Source organism: Ursus arctos, unplaced genomic scaffold, assembly GCF_023065955.2.
Source record: "Ursus arctos isolate Adak ecotype North America unplaced genomic scaffold, UrsArc2.0 scaffold_16, whole genome shotgun sequence".
Classification (NCBI taxonomy): domain Eukaryota; kingdom Metazoa; phylum Chordata; class Mammalia; order Carnivora; family Ursidae; genus Ursus; species Ursus arctos.
The window spans coordinates 55,034,374-55,054,080 of record NW_026622830.1 but is presented as its reverse complement, the minus strand read 5'-3'; the positions used below and the strand labels follow the sequence as shown (position 1 = coordinate 55,054,080).

The window sequence follows — 19,707 nt, the reverse complement described above, 5'->3', positions numbered from 1 at the left end:
GTGTTGGGAAAAGATGGGAGGGGTACCTTAAAGGGCACACCTGAGCCTGGTTCCATGAACATCTATGCTGACCTAGGAGCCAGGATTTCCAGCCTTCGTGCATCTCCTTATGCGGTTCTTCTGAAGCAGCAGTTCCCTCCAGGCCCCAGGCTCTGCGTCAGATGCACAATAGCTACTGTTCCCTGGCTGGCATCTGATGGATCAGGGATGGGCTCTTTCTTGCCAGGATAATGGGCCATATCCTTGACCAGAGAAACCCCACACTCTCCTTGCTGTCCGTCGTGACTTTTAGGTCCATGTTTTCTGAAGTCCATCATCTCTATTTCTTTTATAATATTTTTTTTTATTATGTTAGTCAGCATACAGTACTTCCCTAGTTTTTGATGTAAAGTTCCATGACTCATTACTTGCGTCTAACACCCAGTGTACCATGCAATAGGTGCCCTCCTTAATACCCAACACCAGCCTATCCCAATCCCCCACTCCCCTTCTCTCTGAAGCCCTCAGTTTGTTTCCCAGTGTCCATAGTCTCTTGTGGTTCATTCCCCCTTCTGTTTACCCCCCCTTTCTTCTTCCCTTTCTTCTCCTACTGATCTTCCTACTTCTTATGTTCCATAAATGAGTGAAACCATATGATAATTTTCCTTCTCTGTTTGACTTGACTTAGCATTATCTCCTCCAGTCCCGTCTATGTTGCAGCAAATGTTGAGAAATCGTTCTTTTTGATGGCTGAGTAATATTCCATTGTCACTAATATTCAACAGTTTACACACTCAGTCTCAGTTTGCACACTTACACTGACTTGTCCGAAATTAGGTACTCAGCCTGAGCCCCCAGACCTACTGGGTCCCCTGCACATTGAAAGTGAGCAGATGAGAAGCATCTCGCATGCAACTGGTTGCCAAAACAAAGCAGGGGTATGAATACTTCTATCAGACAAAACAGAATATAAAAAAAAAAAGAGTAGTGACTCACAAAGAAGGACACTGTGTCCCAATCATGGAGACAATGCAACAAGAAGATAGAACAATTTTAAATTTTTAGACACCCATCATAGGAGGACCCAAATACATAAAACAGTTAATAACAAAAAGCAGGCAACTAATTGACTGTAATACAATACAGTAGGGGATCTAACACCCCCCTTCTATTAATGGACACATGATCCAAACTGAAAATCAACAAGGAAACAGTGGCTTTGGGTGATGCACTGGTTTTAACAGACGCATGCAGAACATTCCATCCTCCAACAGCACATACTCATTCCTTTCGATTGCACATGGAACGTCCTCCAGAGCAGATCACATATTAGGCTACCGAACAAGTCTCTACTAATTCAAAAAGATGGAAGTCATGGCATACATCTTTTCTGACCACAATGGTATGGACTAGAAATCAACCACAAGAGAAAAACCTGGAAAGACCATGAACACAAGGAGGTGAAAGAACACGCTCCCGAGAAATGAGTGGGTCAACCAGGAATTCAAAATAGGAAAAAAAATTACATGGAATCCAAAAACAATGACAAGACAAGCGTCCCAAAACTTTGGGATACAACAAAAGTGAATCTTAGAGGACCGGTTACAGCAAGACAGGCCAGCTCCAAAAGCAAGAACAATCTCCCATCCCATCACCTGACACAAAGGGATCTAGCATAAGAACAGCAGAGAGCTCTAGAGCAGGGGATCAGCCTTGGCGCGTTGGAGCTCTTGCTGTTGGGCCCATGCATAGCTTCCGTCCTTGCTCCATTTCCCAGCAGGTATGGTGTTCTTTCCTTTCCTGCACAACAACTCCCACCATGTCCACTGGGGAATCAACCCTTTATGGAATTCTAGAATGCTAGAAACTGCCAAAAAGGCCCAGGAAACAACCGTGCCTTCCCCATTTGGTATATCAAGGTGCCGATTAGCTTTCTCTTTGGGGAACATTCAACAGTGGTTTTTGAGACATCGTCTTAGGCCTGGATCCCCTGGGGATCTCGTGAAAATACAGATTCTGATTCAGTAACACTGGGAGGGACCTGAGACTCTGCATTTCCAACACGCTCTCCGCGGATGCTGAGGCCACTTGTCCACGGACCACCCTGACAAACGGCGCCAGCAGGCCATTTGACCAAAGTTATCTGTTTCACCACTGAAAACAGAATTTTCAGCAACAGTTTGGCCGCAGCGAGGAGGCCTTTTTATTGCCGGGAAGATAAACAGCCAGGGCAGGGCTTTGTCCACACCTGCAGGCCTCTCCTCTTCTTCTCTTCCAGGGAATATGGAGGCAGGATGGAAGGAGGTCAATAGTTTAGGAGCTTCTTTAGGTCAGTGGGTTTTCTTTCCTGTGCCCTCCTGTATCTCTGCAATGTGTGCAGAGCACAAAGTCCTTCCAAGAGGGATGGCCGAGGCTGAAAGGGGGTAAGGTGGGAGCCTGAGCTCCTGAGTCAGCCCTGGCACGTGGGCAGAGGCAGGTGCTAGGGGCCACTCTGTGTGTGGTGCACGGGCTCCCTCGCAAGTCCCCATGAACGGGCCAGAGGAGCTTCAGAGAGGACGGGCAGAAGACCCAATATTGCTCCATGCGACAGAGGAGGGAAAAGACAGGTTGGTTCATGGCTGAATGGGCTTGGATGTGGCTGCAGGATGGAAAGTGGCTGCAGATATACTACAGCCCCATTCAGGGTAGTCTTGATAGAATGCAGCGACGGGAAATTCTTTCAAGCATTTCAAAATTCTTTCAATTCTTTCAGGTGGTATGGAAAGAAAAGCAGCCTGAGGAAAGAATATACATTGGCTCGTGGCAGTGGTAGATGATTTGGCTCGTTGGTCAGGGACTGGGAGGAAGAAGATTTATGACAATTAGTCCTGGGGAACAGACATGTAGGTGGACCCATGGGAGTGGGCACCAGGTATGATGATCTTTGCATCACACATTGACATCCGCCCAAGCGCATTCAACCTGGAAAAGGCACTAAGCAGCCGAGTACATCTTGGCCACTTGATATCCATTCTAGCCTCTCACATTGCCCATCCCAGTGCTAGCATAACGGGCTCAGGAATGGACATGGTGACAAGGATGGAAGGCAGGGCCCCAAGACCTTCCCATTTCTTCTTTCAGCAACTATGCTCTGAGCACTCAGCCTGTGCCAGGTGAGTTGGTGGGCCCCAGTGCAGTCTGCAAATGGCCAAGTTGTTTCTGCTGTTCTGATGGAGAACACCTTGAAAGCAAGACGTGTGAAAGAACAGAGCAGATATTATACTCCAGTTACCAGCACAGTGTAGTAGGGAGGGCTAGGGAGTCACAGGAGAGGAGGGTCTGGAAGGCCTCCACATGGTGACATCTGCTGGTAGCAGATTGACAAGAGGGAGCAAGAGCTGCACACCTCTGGGAACAGTGTGTCAGGGAGAGGGCACCGCTGGGGCCAAATCTCTCAGACAGAAACTAGTTTGACGAAAGAAGATTCGGAAAGTGGCCAGAGTGGCTGGTGGAGGCTGGGAGGTGAGAACAAGAGATGGCAGTGGATGGGAGGGCCAGGTGCCGAAGCCTGGTCGACTGAGTTAGCTATCTGTTTGTCTCTGAGAACACTACTAGAAAGCTTAGCACTTCTGAAGCGTGATATTTCCTAGCTCCCAATTCGGGGGGGCCTGGAATCTCTGCACAGTTGAGACTGGGTGTTTCTGCCCCCAGGTCTCTGTGTGATGCAATCTGCGCCTCACCCGAGGCCCAACTGTGGTAAGATTTGCTCCCAAGTCACTGATGTGACTAATGTCAGGATTTAGCTCAGACTCAACAAAGTGGGTTTAAGCGAAATCCTGAATTTGAGTTCTTTTCTGCCTATTAGCCTGGGCACTCCCTAGGTTCCTTCCTCTGTGGGCCTTTATGTAGGGCAGTTCTAAACACCAGTGCTTGCTTCCCCAGTGCAGGGATACAGGAAAGAAAGGAAGGGAACAGAAGAGAGTAACAGGAAAGTGACAATGTTCTGTCATATTCTCTTGGTCAGAAACCTATTAGCAACCAGGCAGTGGATAGACAGGGAGGTATATAGCACGGGTGGGGATCCCTGGGAGCCACTGTGGAGTCAACGTGGTGGTATAGTCAGCACATTTCATCCAGACCATGAAACGGAGGTAAGCTTTAAAGTCGATGTGTGTTATGTTAACATGGGTTTGACTCCTGTGTGGCACTTAAGAGACAAAAAGAAAGAACAAAGAGAAAACAAACAAAAAACCAGTCTCAAATGTAGAGCACAGACTGGGGATGGCCAGGTGGGGGGATGGGTGAAATAGGTCATGGGGATTAAGAGTACACTTATGGTGCTGAGCACTGTGTAATGTACAGAACTATTGAGTCCCTGCTGTTCACCTGAAAGGAATATAACACTGTCTTTCAATTATAGTGTAGTTTCAAAACTTAAGAAAAATCGGTCCTATGAGATCTAAGCTTAGAATACGCAGAGTTTCCTCATGAGGTCTCATCGGGCTGAACGTCAATCCACATGAAAGGTAAATGAAAATGTCCAAAGACAAAAGGACAGTCTGTTTCTATGGAAAGGCCAGGGCCCACCTCTGTGTTCACGTAAAAGGTAACGTCCTATGCTACTGGCAGTTGGAGCAGAGTTTCACTCGAGTCCTATTGGAGCGATGCTCCTCTGGTGTTCTCATTCTACTTGGTTGTGTGTCTTCACGAAGTAATTGAAATAACGATTCCTAACCTTTGTCTCGTGGATGAAGCAATATTCGACTATCGGTAGCCATCGAACGTTTGTAGCGGGAACAACTTTCGGAAAATATTTAGCATTCGTATCTCTCATCGTATTACAGATAAGGAAGCTGAAGCCCAACAAGGGCACCCGGGGAACAATAACACAGAGGAGGTTCTCCTGACACCTGGTTCAGGGTCCTAACTCATTGAGGAAGTGTGAAGAACGCCCAACCCTCCAGGGTCAATGGACATATCATTTGAACGTGTCATTTTTAAAGAAAAGTGAAATGCAGTCAAACATGGAAAGACAGAAAATAACATCCTTTTAAAGAAAATCCACTATGATCCTCTACACTGTTTCTTACGTTCCACATATGAGTGAAAACTGATGATAATCATAGGGGAAAGGAGGGAAAACTGACCGGGAAGCCATCAGAGACGGAGCAAAACCATGAGGGGCTCTTAAGCACAGAGAACAACTGAGGGTGGCTGGAGGGGAGCTGGGTGGGGGGATGGGGCAATTGGGTGAGGAGCATAAAGGAGGGCACGTGATGTGATGAGCACTGAGTGGTATATGCAACTGATGAGTTATTCAACACTACATCTGAAATAAGGATGGGCTGTATGTCGGCTAATCGAATTTCAATAAAAAAACAACGGAAATCCAAGGTTCTGTGTTTTCTTGTTTTCAATACGAAAAATACCGGATGATTTCTTTTCTTCCCACAAGCAATGAAGGGAGCTAGCCTATTCAAGGTGAGGCAGTTTTCAGGGCATGCTGCCTTTTTCATTTCAGCCCTAAAGAGACTTTCAAACATGCTTTCAGTTCCAGGCCTCTTGCCCTTCGAGTCCATTCCGAGCACCCTTGACAGGGTGGCAAAAACTTTGTTTCTTCAAGGTGGGTCACCTCAAGCAGGTAACATCTGTACTTGCCACAGAGTTACTACAGGTGTGCACCCTCCATCACTTACAAGTGCCTCTCGACAAGATTTCCTCACAGGCGGCAAGAATACTGGTGGCTGATGGTTTTCTCTTTGATGACATTGATCCCATTTTTTCACTTGCACGATGACTGGGAGTCGGCTCTCGGTCTCATTCCTGGTGGTGATACAGCTCTCCAGCTCCCCCTCAAACATGTCCATCTCCTCTCTCCCAGAGAGGAACCTGCAGAACTTAGGGACCATGAACTGGGAACACAGAGCAAACATATAAAGGTCTTGCCTGACTTCAGCTCAGCATAGGAGGGACATACTGTTCCCCTTTGGTTTGACCCCAGTGTAATTTAGTACTCTAACCTTCTTTGCCATGGACTCCAGACAGTGGCTCACCAAGATGGGAGGGATACGGAGTTCCTTGCAGACACGCCCACACACCACGTTCATCACCTTCTAGCATGTAAGACTATGTCCCTCATCTGATTAAGAAACTCTTCAAACGTTAATGGATCAGAGTGCAATGAAAGTCTAACTTGGAAGAAGGGCTGAGCTCGGGATTCCGTCCAGTCATATGTCTCACTGCTCCCATCATCCACGTAGGTGCTGCACAAAATGGACAAGGTCCCATTTCCAGTACACAGCTCATGCTGGCCCATCATACATATTCCTATCCTCTTGCGATCACATAGCGTCATGACCCCATCATCATGCCCGTGCTTCTCCAGTTCATGCTGCTCTCTTACTCCACTAATGAACCTTTTTCATCTCGGAAGTGCAGTCCAATAATATTCATTTTCATAGCTTCACAAAATAGGATTTGGCCATGCTTTAATGGATATGACCTGCAAGGCACAGGATAGAAAAGAAAAATAAATTCACGTACAGGACATTCAGAATACTTACAATCTTTGTGACGTTAAAGACATTAGCAATGAAGTAAAAACACAATCCACAAGATGGGAGACCATATTTGCAAACTGTCTATCTGGCAGGGGCTCAATATCCAGAATGAATAGAGATCACATGAACTCAACAACAGACAACAAAATGAATGCAATGCGTGAATGTGCAAATTGGGAATAGGCATATCCTCAAAGATGTGCACGTGAAAAGAAATTTGAAAAGATACATCACTAATGTTAAGGGAAATGCAAATTATAAAAAGCAATGAGATACCATTTTACATCCTTTAAGATGACTCTTCCAAAAAAAAAAAAAAAAAAAGCAATCAGAAGGGAAAAAAAGAGCAAGTGTTGGCCAAGATGTGGAGAAGATGGAAGCCTTATTCAGTGTGTGTGGTAGGAATGTTTAACAGCACAGTTGTGAAATCAGTATGGTAGTTTCAAAAAAAATTAAAATTAGACTTACTATGTGTTCCAGTAACTCCACTTCTGGGGTGTATACCCAAATTAATTGACAGCATGGTCTTGAAGACATATCTGAACACACATTTTCATGGCATCATTATTCATAATAGCTAACCCATGAAAGCAATCCAAGTATCTGTCGAGGGAGGAACAGATGTTGTATGTACACATATTGGAATAGCATTGATTCTTCAAAGTGGAAGAAGACATTGACATTTGCCACAACATGGGTGAACCTTGAGGATATTATGCTAAGTAGATGAGTATTCATGAAAATACACACTTTGACTTCACTCTTAGGACCTACCTAGAGTAAATTGCCAAAGACAGTAGAATGGTGTTGCCAAGGGCTGGAAGTAGGCGGTCATCGGAAGTTTCTGATTCACGGTATAGAGTTTGAGTTTTACAAGATACAATGAGATGTGAAGCTGGGTTACAGGGAGGTTGTTCAAACATATTAATGCATGGAATACACTTAGAATGTACTCCATGAACTTAATGGACTTAACGACATGAAAATAAATGTAAACTGCAAATACGGAGAAACGAACTCGGGACAATTTCGTCTAGCCATTTATATCCTTTCGTTTAGGTCCCATCTCAGACATTTTGCTTCAGCCATTTTCCATGAGGCGACTTTGATCAAACAAAATGTTCTCATTCTGTGCCCACTTGGAAGCTTACAATCAGAATTTTCCAAAACATGAACAGTTTTTTCAAAAGTTACTATCTGAGGTCACTTATTAAGACTTTCTATTCTTTGACAAATTGTTAAATGGAACAAAATTTTAAAATTCTATTTCATCTGCTTTAATTTTAATTCACTGATTTTTAATTTCAGAATCGACTTTCTATGCCAATGGCTTGAAGTTTTTAACCCCTAGGATAACCTACTGGCTTTCGGTTCTGCTGTTTTCAGTTTTGTTTACGTGACGTTCTTTTTACCATGTCCAATTTCCTGATGCTCTCTATGAATATTAAAATATTTTTTTGCTCCAGTTGTTTTGATACATTTGACATACAGAACTGTGTATGTTTAAGATACCTGGCGTAATGATGTTCCTTTCGTATACTGTGAAACGATCGCCAGAATAAATTTAGTCCGCCGCCATCATCATCTCTAGAGATACAAAAATGAAGTAAAAAGAAAAGAAAGAGAGGTTTTTCTTTGTGATGAGAACTCTCAGAACTTGCTCTTTTCACACCTCTCAAATACACCATAGAGCAGTAATGAACTGTAGTCCTGGGGTGTACTGTAAATCCCTATTCCTTATTGATCTGAAACTGGAATTTGTACCTTTTCACCATTCACTCAATTCCTGCACCCCCTCCGCCCTCTGCTTCCGGTTACTTTTATCTGATCTCTTGTTCTGAGTTAGTCTTCCTCCTTTTCTCTTCTTTGTCTCAGATTCCACAGAGAAGGGAAAAATAGAGACCCTGCTCCTTTGCTCTGTGACTCTGCAAAGGCACTGCGTTGAGGACCCCCGAGAAAAGGCATGGCTTTTTTTGCTGGTGTGCCTGCGTGGGGCTGTGCCACCTGAGCTGGAGAACTGGGTGCAGGGCGCTTCCTTGTCCATGGTACCTGGTGAGTTCTGCTGGAGGAACTGGAGCAGGAAGAGTCAGGCAGAGGCCATTGTGGTTGTCGCCCCTGCCCAGAAACAGCTTGAAAGTTTTAGTAGCATTCTGCAGTCTAGGTGCTTAAGAGGGGAGGTGGGCTCCAAGATCTTCTCAATTATTCATTCAGTAACTACACACTGAGCACTGCCCTATGCCAGGTATCTTGCTGGGCCCGTGCGCGGAGCTGAAATTACCTAGGGCTCCTTTGCTTTAGGAGCTCCCAGTCTACACATGGACCAAAGCTCCAAAGAGAACGCACGTGAAAGAAAAGAGCAAGCGCTCTGTAGTAGGAATGAAGTGTGCTACGGAGGAAGGCTGGGGAGTCATTGCATGGAAAGATATGAAAGGCCTCACTGAGGCTGAGGTTGCTGAGAACAGATTGACCAAAGGGAGCTAGGCCTGCACACGTCAGGGAGCAGCGTTTCAGGAAGAAGTGACTTGTGCTGCAGACACTCAATAACAGAAGCCAGTTTGGCCAGAGGAGTGAAAAAGGCAGCCAAGGTGGCTGCAGGGACACTAGGAGGAGAGCAGAGGGGAGGGAGGAAGGCAGGGACAGATGCTGAGGCCTGGGAGACTGTTACTTATCTAGAGTTGCCCCGGGACTGCATTGCCCTGATACCCTGCATGTGCAGGTGCATCGCTTTAATTTCTAACAGTATTTGTGGGTGAAGAATGTGGGCCCAAATTAGCATGGTTCCCAAGGCTCAAGGTGTGTCAGTGGCTGCGGCTGTGACCAGGGCCATACTGGAAGAGGATTTTGTCATAACTTGGCTCACGTGACTCGGGATGCCATCTGGACTCAGAAGCTGAGTTCCTGTGTGTCTTTTGGCCTTGGCACTGCCTCCGTTCTCTATCCTGTGAGCCTCTGTAGATGGCAGCTCAAAACATCGGTGCTTGGTTCTGCTTCAGAGAGAGAGAAGAAGAAGGGAAAGGGAAGGAGTGAGTAGTGGAACATGATGGAAAGTAACTAGGGAGTGAGAAACTCTTTGCATGGCATGTAGAGAAGCTCTAGGCATGGTACTTCATCACGTTGAATATGTCCTGTGGGTCAAAAGCCAGTCACTGACCACTTAGCGGTTACAGTCTGATGCCTATACCACAGGTCAGGATCCCTGGGAGCCATGGTGAAAGCCGCTCCCCTCATAGACCCAAACGAGGTAACGGGGTCTCGTTCTTCATATAACGGGAAACAATTGCATGGTTTTACTACAGAGGTTGACAATGCCTGCATCTTCTTGCTTTTCCAGACCATCATGGTGCCCACCTTAAAATGAGGCCAAGAGGGAAAGTGACAGTTGCAGTATTACATGGCTGGAACCCAGGCCTCTTCTGAGCGGCCCTCCATGCCAAGTCCCACCCCTTCTTGTAATTCTTCCATCTTGAAAATTGTGCCTCAGATACACAGGGGACCACCCCACACATGTAATAAATACTCTTATCCACAGACACCAGAGGATGTCCCAAGGAAGTAGATTCTAGCCTGATCCCCACACTGCAGGCTGGGAAAGTGGGGACTACGTGAGAGACGCAATGACATAGGACACACAAGTGCGCAAAGAAACACAGAACGTAAGGTCTGAATTCAGCTCTGCCTCCTGAAGCTTCGGACCCTAGTTCCATTTCCAGAGAGTGGTGGCTATGGCCTTTTTGGCTCATTGTGTCCAGTTCAGGAGATGACATGGGGGAGAAAGCTAAGGAGTCAACTTCCAAGAAGGGGCTCTGGATAGGTCTGACTGAACACATGGTCCCAGGGATTAGAATCTTGAAAGAGTGACCTCACTTCCTCTGTGATAGGCCCCAACTGAACTTAGAACTCTGGTAACCGGGCACCCAGATTCAAAAGACAACCTGCTCTCCAGCTCACTTGAGTGGAGACGTTCGAGAGAACAGGATGTTCTCTTGCTGCCTTCCTCCCTTCAGGGTCTCTGGGCCCAGGCAAGCCCAGAGAGAGAGACTTTCAAATAATTGTAGACGTCGGCTCAGCCCGCTTTTCCGAGCCCTCTGGACATGTGGCAGGAGACACCAACAGGTAACACGAGGCAGCTCAGGGCAGCCCACTGGAGAGCAGGCAACAACTGTGATGTCACCTCAGCAGGCCCACACCTCTTGCCCCTCATTATGTGTGTCCCTGTGTGTGTGTTGGGGTGGGGGGCTGGTTGTCTATGTGTAGAGAAGGGGACAGAGGATGTGGGACACACCCTTCCTGGGCAGAAGGAAGCTGCCAGGTGTTGGAAGCCTGGCCCATCTTTCATGTTCACACCCCAGGTCATAGCAGGCGGGATGAGAAGCTGAGCACTGGGGACCAAGCTCAACTACCTCGATGTTAATCACGAGCTCTAGAGTTTCATCCGGCTACGTCCTTGCTCGATGTCTTTTCAGCTGTCCCTCTTTGCCTCAACTGGAGAGCAGGATTTCTAATGCGGGTGGCCCCTTGTGGCAATGTCCCGGGAGGACACTAATGTCTCTTGACCCCATGTCTATGGGGCACTACATTTTCAGAGCTGCACCCAGGAGGTCATCGAAGAGCTGGTCTGGGACTTCAACTACAACGCCCTAGACAAGTGGCAGGTGCACCAGGCCACCCAGGATCAGTGCCGCTCTGAGGTGAGAATGGGAAGAGGGTTCCACACACCCAGGGCCCCCACACAAATATGGGGACAAACCTGGGGCCCTCCCATGGTGTTTCTATATGAGTGCCCCGCAGGCCCAACCACAAAGTCATCCCAGTATCCACACCTCCACCACCAGCTATGGGAGAAGGTAGGAAGTCACTCTTCCCATAGGTGGGAATGGTAGAGAATAGTGGTCATGTTTTTTGCAGTTTGGGGCGTGGGTTATTCTGTTTCATTCTGTTTTGTGTGACTTTTCCCACAGCCATGAGTGTCTTTGCATTTTGCTACTGTTTTGAGTATTTTCTTGACTCACCCCAGCCATCCTGTGTAGAACCCAGCTCCACTGTCCTTGGAGAACGTGTCCAAGGCCTTATGAATCCTCACCCCACACAGGGTGATTGAACATAAAAGGAACGGTGGGATGGAGCCATTCTATATGTTCCTCTGTAACGTATCACCTCTCAGAACACATCAACTCATTGTATGTCCCCCGGGTCACAAGCTGTGTCCTCATATGTCTTTTTGGACCTCCGTATGGGAGGTTGTCTGCCACCGTGATTCAGCCTTTCAAGCACGGATTGGGTGCAAGGCCTCTGATGCCTCCTGGCCCAGGTAGTGGACTCTGTCTTTTCAGAGTTCAATCCAGGCCATCTTTGAGGAGCTGCTTGCTCCAAGGGCTCAGCTACTCCATCTCCCTTGACAAGCAGCAGGTGCCTCGGCCCACAACAGCATCCAATGCTGGTCTGGGGTGAGAACAGGTCCAGATTGATGTCCAATCTCAGGACCCACAGATGATCACGGCAAGGCCAGAACCCACACTAGAAACAACCGGCTCCCCTGGGGCCTGCCGAGGAAGGTGGATTTCCCCTGAACCTTTCTCCCCACCTTAGGAACAGAGCAGGCCGCAGCAGCCTAGGGAAATGCCATGCATTCCATGCTCTGGACAGTTCTCAGGCCCAACGTCTATGATCTCGAGCAGTGTTGGAGATGCTAAGCCTCTGCTTTCTCCTGTCTGCAGTAGGGATGTTGACTGATGACTCAAAGGCATACAGTTCTTAATAAAGCCTATTCAGAGAGAGAAAGGCTGTGGTGGCTCAGCTAACAAGATGTGTTGAAGTGACCAATGCTTTCTCATTTCACCCCTAAAGGCAATTGTACTTTCAAGCCTAGAGCCTTTTTCTGGGTGGGCCCTCAAGTCCCTTTTCTTGCACAAGTTCCCGAAGGGATGGGACTCTCTGGTCTGAGCACCAGACCCTGATCATCCTGGTGGTTCGTGGTGTTGAAGCTGACTCCATTGCCCCCCACACCCCCCTTCTCTACCTGGTGGGAAAAGGAATCATCCCTGTCCCTGGATGAGGCCCAGACGATGCTGAGGCTCCAAGAAGGCACAATGGAGCATTTCGTACAGTCCCTGGTGCCATCCTTCCCAGATGGGAGCATCTCAACCACCTCAACGATCTTCTGCATGTACGAGATGTTCACTTCAGCCACACAGGTCCCGGGCCAGCAGTTCAATAGGTGAGTGCCCACCCCATGCACAGCACAGGGTGAGCCTCCCATCTACTGGGTGTACATCTCGGGAATGGCCCTACCCCTCTCTGACCTTCCCTTTCCTCTTCTGAAAAGTGGGGTGGTTAAGAGGATGAACCTCATACAGGTACTGTAGGAAATCATGGGAGGAAACATGGCACGGTCTACTCTGGTGCTTGGCTCTGTAGAAAGGGCTCCTGGACGTGCTGGGCATCTTCTTGCTTAATAGTTCTCTCTCTCCGGTCAAGAAGCTCTCAAGTGCAACCCTCACAGGCCGGTGGCCCTTCTGGGTTGACGAAAGGAAATGCAAAGCAGGCAGTTTCCCCATGTGCAAAGGACTTCTGAGATTCCATCTAGATGGTTCTGGTAGTTGTCCTTTGTGTGAGCAGCTCAGGGGCACACTGGGAGCAGGCAGACCAGCCCACGGGCCACTCAGGATTTGGAAAGTGCGGGCTGGGAAGTAGTCATTCAAGAATGTATATTAAGCACCTAGGAATGTGAATGGAGAGAGGAGATACAGTGTCTGGGTCTCAGTTCTAGTCAGAGGGTCAGATAGGCACTCTGCACACCCTAAGCACGCATGTCCAATGGTTGTTAGATGTGATATCTTCGTAGCCTCCTCTAGCTTTGAAAGGATCCACCGAGAGCTGGATCATAGGACAGATGAAATGATCAAGTAAAACTGGGACAGGGGTTTGGGTCCAGAAGCAGGGCTGGCTGCCTCCACAGAGCAGGGTGGGGGACTACAGGGGTGGTGGCTGGGGAGGGATTTGCCAAACCAGGGATCTCACCGATCTCTTGATTTCCAGTGGGTGGGCTTCATCTGGGGGGCTTCATGTGAAGAAGCAGATGAGTCAAAGAAGTCTGTGGAGGGGGTCCCGGGCCCTCTGGGCGGCAGAGCACAGTCTGGGCTCAGTGGGTGCCTGAAACACCCATCCCTTTGACGGTCCCAACTTGCTCTGCCTGCCCCTCCCTGCTGACCACCCCAACCGGGGCCAAGAACCGAGGGTGTGCTGAGCCAACCACTCACAAATCTGCCTCCAACCTGAGCCTTGATACTGGTGTGCATGGAGGATAGAGTAGACCAGGCCCATGGCCAGGTAGAGGAGAGGAGAAGTGGAAAAACCAGACTCATTCAGGTTTTCTGGAGGACCAGGCCTCCCACTACGAGGGCAGCTAGAGAGGGGTTGGAAGGGGGCTGGGGCCATCCTCTGGGACCCATACAGAAAGAACGGTGCTGTGGGAGTAGCATGTGCAATGCAAGGCCAGGCCTCTGACTCTGCTCCACATATGACTCTTCCCAGCACCCTGTCTCCCTTCTTGGGTACCTGGCCTGACCAGAATTTGCAGGCTATCTATCAGTCCCTGGGCTGTGACCGTGTCGAGATCAAGGTGGCCTATGTGCATGGGGCCATGGTTCTGAAGTGGCATGCCTGGGACCTGACAAACCATGTCCCCCTTCTCCTGATGCAGCGGGAACTTCTGGCGCTCACTGAGGCAGAGGTGGAGGGTAAGGGGGATGGCAAGCTGGGAAGGCTAACTGGGATGCGGTTCATGGGCTGGGTATTCCTTTCAAGGCCATGGGGTCTGTCCTGGTTTTGCAAAGGCATACGGAAAGTCAGTGATGTGGATGAACCTTTCTCTGTCTCCTGCCCCAGTGCCAGCTCCAGGGCTCCTTCCAGCGGCAGAGCCAGGAACAGGGCCTCCTATAGAGCTAGAGGCGACCCCGGCTCTGTGTCAACTGTCACCTGCGGTGTCAGAGCCAGCCTCCCCTCCGTCAGCTGTTCCAGAACTGCAACCCGTGCTCCCATCTTCTGCATGTGTGCCGGGTGCTGAGCAGCAGTCAGCTGGACCACCCTTTTTGCTAGAAAGTTTCACTCAGGCAACAGCCACAGAGCCCACCGCGGCCCCAGAGGCTTCCTGCCACTGCTGTGTCACCCCAAAGAACCAGCTGGGTGAGGAGAAGCCCGACCTCCTGGACTTCCCTCCCAGGCTGGTGGCAGAGCAGCTCACGTATATGGATGCGGTGAGCAGCTGGGCTCTCAGGGTGGGCCAGGGGCAGGCCTTCCTTCTGCTCTCACCTGCCCCACACCTGCCTTTCCCTGATGTGGACTCCTATGGTCTGGGACCAAATCTCAGCTCCACCACTTCCCAACCCTGTCAACCCATCAAGGCGCTTAGCCCCAAGCTTTCACTGTCCAGCTGCGGACTGTAGCGAGAGACCCTGATAAGCACTGATACGGAGGTACTAGGGAGAAGAAATGAGCCAGAATGGAGAGACCAATGGGCAGGCCCTGGTCCCGTGGGTGGAGGAGGGCAGCTCCCTGTGTTCAGTCAAGTCCATGGGTCACCCACTCATGTGCCTTGGAGGATGAGTACCCTCAGCATTGATTAGGCATCTGATGTGTCCATGAGGACAGGGCAGACGGAAGAACGTGTGGTTGCAGCTCCCGTGTGAGAATGTGCATCTGAAAGGGGGGAAGGACCAGGGGGATGGCCAGTTGGAGGGGAGGGGAAGAAGCCCCCTTGGGTTGGACCACCTTGCAGTGCCACCAGGAGCTGGGAGTTCCTGAGCATGATCAGGGTGCCAATGCCCTCCTTCCTTCCCTTGCTCTGTTTGCTCCTGGGTCATTGTGTACTGGGTTCCCTCAGGGAAAAACAATGGAATGAAATCCACGGTCTCCAACCAGGCTCAGGCCAGATTCTCAGCTCCCTGAGGTCCAGCTCTGACCTGTGACCCCTACGTAGGACATGCGTCTTGCATGGGAAATGGCTGGGTGAACCAAGGTCCGCCTGTTCTCTAGGAGCTGTTCAAGAAGCTGCTGCCCCATCAGTGCCTGGGCTCCGTCTGGTCCAAGCGCAACAAGCCTGGCAATGAGCACCTGGCACCCACAGTCCGGGCCACTGTCGCCCAGTTCAACGGTGTGGCCAAGTGTGTCATCACCACCTGCCTTGGCAACCCAAGCATGACAGCCCGGGACAGGGCCATGGTGGTGGAGCACTGGATCAAGGTGGCCAAGGTATGCAACGGGAAGCCCAGCCGAGGTGCTCTCCTGAGTCTCGGGCACTGCTCTTCCCTTGATCAGGTCTCAGGGTGGAAGGCCCTGGTCTTTGCCCTAGGGACTGTGCAGTCCCTAGGCTCTTCCGTCCAGGGGCATGCTGACCTCGCCTTGCATGGCCCCATGCTGGGATGCTCCGTTTCTGCCTGGCTCCTTCCTTGGAGTGAGTAAAATCTTCCTCCTCCTCTGGGCCTCACGTGTGCCCTTCGGCAGGTCCCTGGACAGCGGCTTCCTCCAGCAGGAGCACTTTCCCCTGAGGGGGACTGAAGCTTGAGAGCCAATCAGGTGCCGGCTCCCCAAGTGACAGCCCATTCTCTTCCCTCCCCAGGCCTGTCAAACCCTGAGGAACTACTCGTCCTTACGTGCCATCCTCTCGGCTCTGCAGAGTGTCTCCATTCACCGCCTCGAGAACACGTGGGGGAAGGTTTCCAGGTGAGTAGGCCTCTCTCCATGGAGGGACCAGGATGGACGAGGGAGCTCCCAGAGGCTTGTCCTCTTCACCGTCAGGCAGCTTGGACCTTCTGGGAGGCGGCAAACCCCGACCACAGGACCTGGGCTGGTGGGTGGGTCTCTCAGCCTCCCTGGTGAGGAGGCCACCATGCCTCCCGCTTTAGAAATCAGTTTTGCCAAATCTCCCACATGGGGCTGAGCTGCATTAAGTCTCTTCACGTGTTTCCTTGACAGCCACTAAGCTCTCTGCCCATTTGAACCCCAAATTGACCCAAACAGCGTTTCTCAATGAATATGGGAAGGGAGGCCCAGGACGAGCACATGAGAGCTCCCTCCCATGTCCTACAAAGACCTTAGTGCTCAGAGGATCCCAGAAGAAACCCTCAACCAGGCAGGTTGACACTCTGGGGTTCTCAAAGAAAAGGCACTCGCACTCAACCCTGCCACATTATTCGTCCATTGATCCTGCCTCCCTTGCCTCTCTTCAGGAAGCCATTGAGGATCTTTCAAAAGCTGTGCAGCAAGGACACCGCACAGGGCAGGAACCTGCTCATCAAGGTAGCCTGGAAGGTGCAGGTCTGGAAAGAGAGGAGGGGTGGGAGGGAACAGGGTCCTGCGAGGATGAAGTCGGGAATGGTCTGAAGCATTCCTTGGGGAGGGGAAGCCTTTGGCATGAATGTGGCGACAGCCTAGGTGAGGATGCCGTTGGTGGCGAGGGGGCAAGCAGGTGGTGTCCAAGCAGACTCCCTAGCCTACACACCCTCTCTCTCTGTGTCGACAGCTGGTCCAGGTGGGGGCCTCTACAAACCTGGAGAGCCCAGAGGACAGACCTGTGCTCAGTGATGGGGTTGGGCTGGGTTGAGGGCCACAACAATGATGAGAGTAATAGGATCCTGAGTCCTCAGGAGACCATGGGAGATAGGTGGAGTTGTCACGTTTCCCGATGAGAAAACAGGCTTGGGGAGGCCAGGCTGCAAGCTCAAGGTCACACATGGAGTGAATGTTGCAGTGAGATTGTTCTGGAATCACTCACGGCCTGCTTCTGGATAATGGGGCCTCAGGATCAGTATGAGTTAGGTCAGATGTCTAGGTTCTGACGTCCAAGATGGTGGGGGCAAGTGGCCTGAGGGTATGATGGTCTCAAGGAACTTGTCCTTGGTCCTGCAGGAGCGACCGTCCAATAGATTTGCCACCCTGGTGATGGCCCTCCGGGGAGCCCAGAAGAGGATGCAGAAGAAGGTGAGTGTGCCTGAGGCCCAGGGCCTCCAAAGTCAGAGGAGGAGGAGGGCTCCTCCCTGAGGGCTGGAGGCCTCCCAAAAAGGAAAGATCAGGAAGAGGGGGACCTTCCCACTCCAGCTGCGGCTCCTGGGGACACGGCTTCTACAATTCTTAATTCGAAAGGACCAGGAGGAGGGTCTAGAAAGGTCCATAGAGAATGGGTTTTGCGGGTGGAGAGGGACCGACCTAGTGCTCCATTCCCTGGCATTTTTGAAAAGCAGGCCCTGAAGGTGATGAGGAGGAGTCTGATGTTCTGGGAGGGGGAGGGGAAAGGGAACCCGTGGGGGGGAGGCTGCTAAGGGTCCTAGGCTGCTCCACGTGAACCCATGGGGTGGGCCAGGAGGCTGGAGCGTTTCAGTGGAGGGTCCCTGTGGACACCAGCGAGCAGGGACTCATCCCAACCCTCCCCCTCATGACACAGGGTGTCGTGCCTTTCCTTGGCACTTTCCTCACCGAGCTGGTGATGTTAGATACCGCCATGGAGGACTATCTGGAGGTGGGTGAGCCTGAGGATTGTGGGGGAGGGACCAGAATCCGGAGGTTTGGGAGCAGAACGCCCCTGTACTGAGCCCTGAGCTCTCAGGACTCGGCAAACCTCCCGTCATGACAGCCTCACGGCTACCCTGTGAGCCTGGGGGCTGTTGCCCATCTCAGGGATGAGCGAGGTGAGGCTGCAGTTAGGCCACGGCTCCCGGTGCCGAAGACTGGTGAAGCAGCAGAGCTTCCTGAAGGCAAAGCTGCGTGAGGTCTGTCTGAGTGGACCTCAGCCTCCCCCGGTGAGTTTGCCCGTGGGGGGAGAATGAAGTCAGGACCCTCCACGTCAGCAAGCACCTCAGTAGCCGCAGCAGCCCCTTCCTGCCTGAGGCTTCGGCCTCCCCTACTGTCTTCCGAGAGGGTGGTGCTACAGGGTCCCGACCTGTAGCCAGTCCATCTGCCCCATGTCCTCCTTTCTCTGGACCCCAGAGCCTGGCCTAGATCCCAGGCCCGCTATCTGTGTATGCACGGCCCCCTCACGGGTCCTGGCCATGGTGCAGCATGAGAAGGGATGGGAATCAAGTGCTCCTAAGAACCAGGGGCCTCATTCTGATGGACTTTGTCTGCTTTCCAGGGGAATGAGATCAACCACCATAAAAGAAATAAGGTGAGCATATGTGGCGCTTCCCGCAGGGAAGGGTAGGGAGTGGGCCTCAGAGATGTCCCTGGGAAGAACATTGCTTGGCTCCATGCCCTCCACCTCACATTTCCTGGGACCCCTTGAGAAGAAAGCAGTGCAAGTCCCATCCCGTTAGGAGATGGGGACAGAGCATGGCATCCAGGAGAACTTCCCGGAGGAGGGGCTACTGATACCTCTGAGAACAGGTGGAGACCGGATGAATCTGCAGGGAGGAGGATGGCCATGTGTGCCAGGACCTGGGATGGGTGCCCGGTCCCGGTGCTCAACCCTCACCAGACCCTGCAGCTCCCCGCCCCCCCCCCCCCCCAGGCTCCCTATACATCCTGTGCTTCTCTGTCTGTTCAGGAATACCAAGTCATTACGGACATCATGCTGCTCCAGGTGGCTGCCGAGAATTACACCCTAGAGCCCGAGGATCCTTTTTGGGCCTGGTTCCAGGCTATGGAGCCGCTCAGCGAGGCTGAGAGGTGAGGCCCATCAGGAGCTGGGTCGGTGAGGTTCGGGGTGGACTCTTTCTGCTGGCCACTCCTGGGATCCTCCTTCCCTGGGCAGCCTCAGGCCTTGTTGCCGGGGCGCCAGACTCCAGCTGTGGGCAAACACTGGCAGGGACTCTTGAATGGAAGCTCCTGGGCAACTCACAGGTGTCCCTCTGTCCTTAGCTACACCCTGTCCTGCCAGCTGGAGCCCCGGTCCTAGCTGGTCAGCAGCACTCAAGAAGGAGAAGAACTGGCCGCAGTCAACCTCAGGACTGAGCAAGTGTCCAGTGGCCCTGCAGGGATTCCTCAGCAGCTGCATCCTTGTGCCCATTTTCTCCACACCCCTTCCCCCCATCTATTTCCTTATGTAGGGGCACCATTTAGTTGTTTTAAATAGTACCGTGATAGATTTGCATGTTAGGAGATTAAAGCCCTTGTTTTGTTTTAGAGCCCATGTGTGTGGTTTGGGTCTTTTATTTCCTACAGTAATGGAAAACTTGCACAGACTCTCATATTCGTTCCTGAC

The 19,707-nt window shown here is 50.9% G+C and overlaps 2 protein-coding genes and 1 long non-coding RNA gene across 4 annotated transcripts in view; 1 reads left to right on the top strand and 2 right to left on the bottom strand.

Moving 5' to 3' along the window:
• Positions 1-19,707, bottom strand: part of LOC125281949 (ral guanine nucleotide dissociation stimulator-like) — a 476,760-nt gene that overhangs the window by 321,531 nt on the left and 135,522 nt on the right. The gene's annotated exons all lie outside the window — the stretch shown is intronic.
• Positions 5,347-8,459, bottom strand: LOC130543873 (uncharacterized). The gene is made up of 2 exons (XR_008959576.1): positions 6,987-8,459; positions 5,347-6,460 (listed from the first exon to the last, which is right to left on the bottom strand). It is a non-coding gene; the product is annotated as an uncharacterized LOC130543873 (long non-coding RNA).
• LOC130543867 (ral guanine nucleotide dissociation stimulator-like) lies at positions 12,551-19,630 on the top strand. Its single transcript, XM_057312919.1, has 10 exons — positions 12,551-12,732; positions 14,049-14,770; positions 15,549-15,764; positions 16,132-16,235; positions 16,742-16,811; positions 17,421-17,492; positions 17,953-18,027; positions 18,640-18,672; positions 19,051-19,172; positions 19,365-19,630. Exons 2-10 carry the CDS (start codon positions 14,369-14,371, stop codon positions 19,399-19,401), a joined length of 1,131 nt encoding a protein of 376 aa, XP_057168902.1. The 5' UTR covers positions 12,551-12,732; positions 14,049-14,368; the 3' UTR covers positions 19,402-19,630.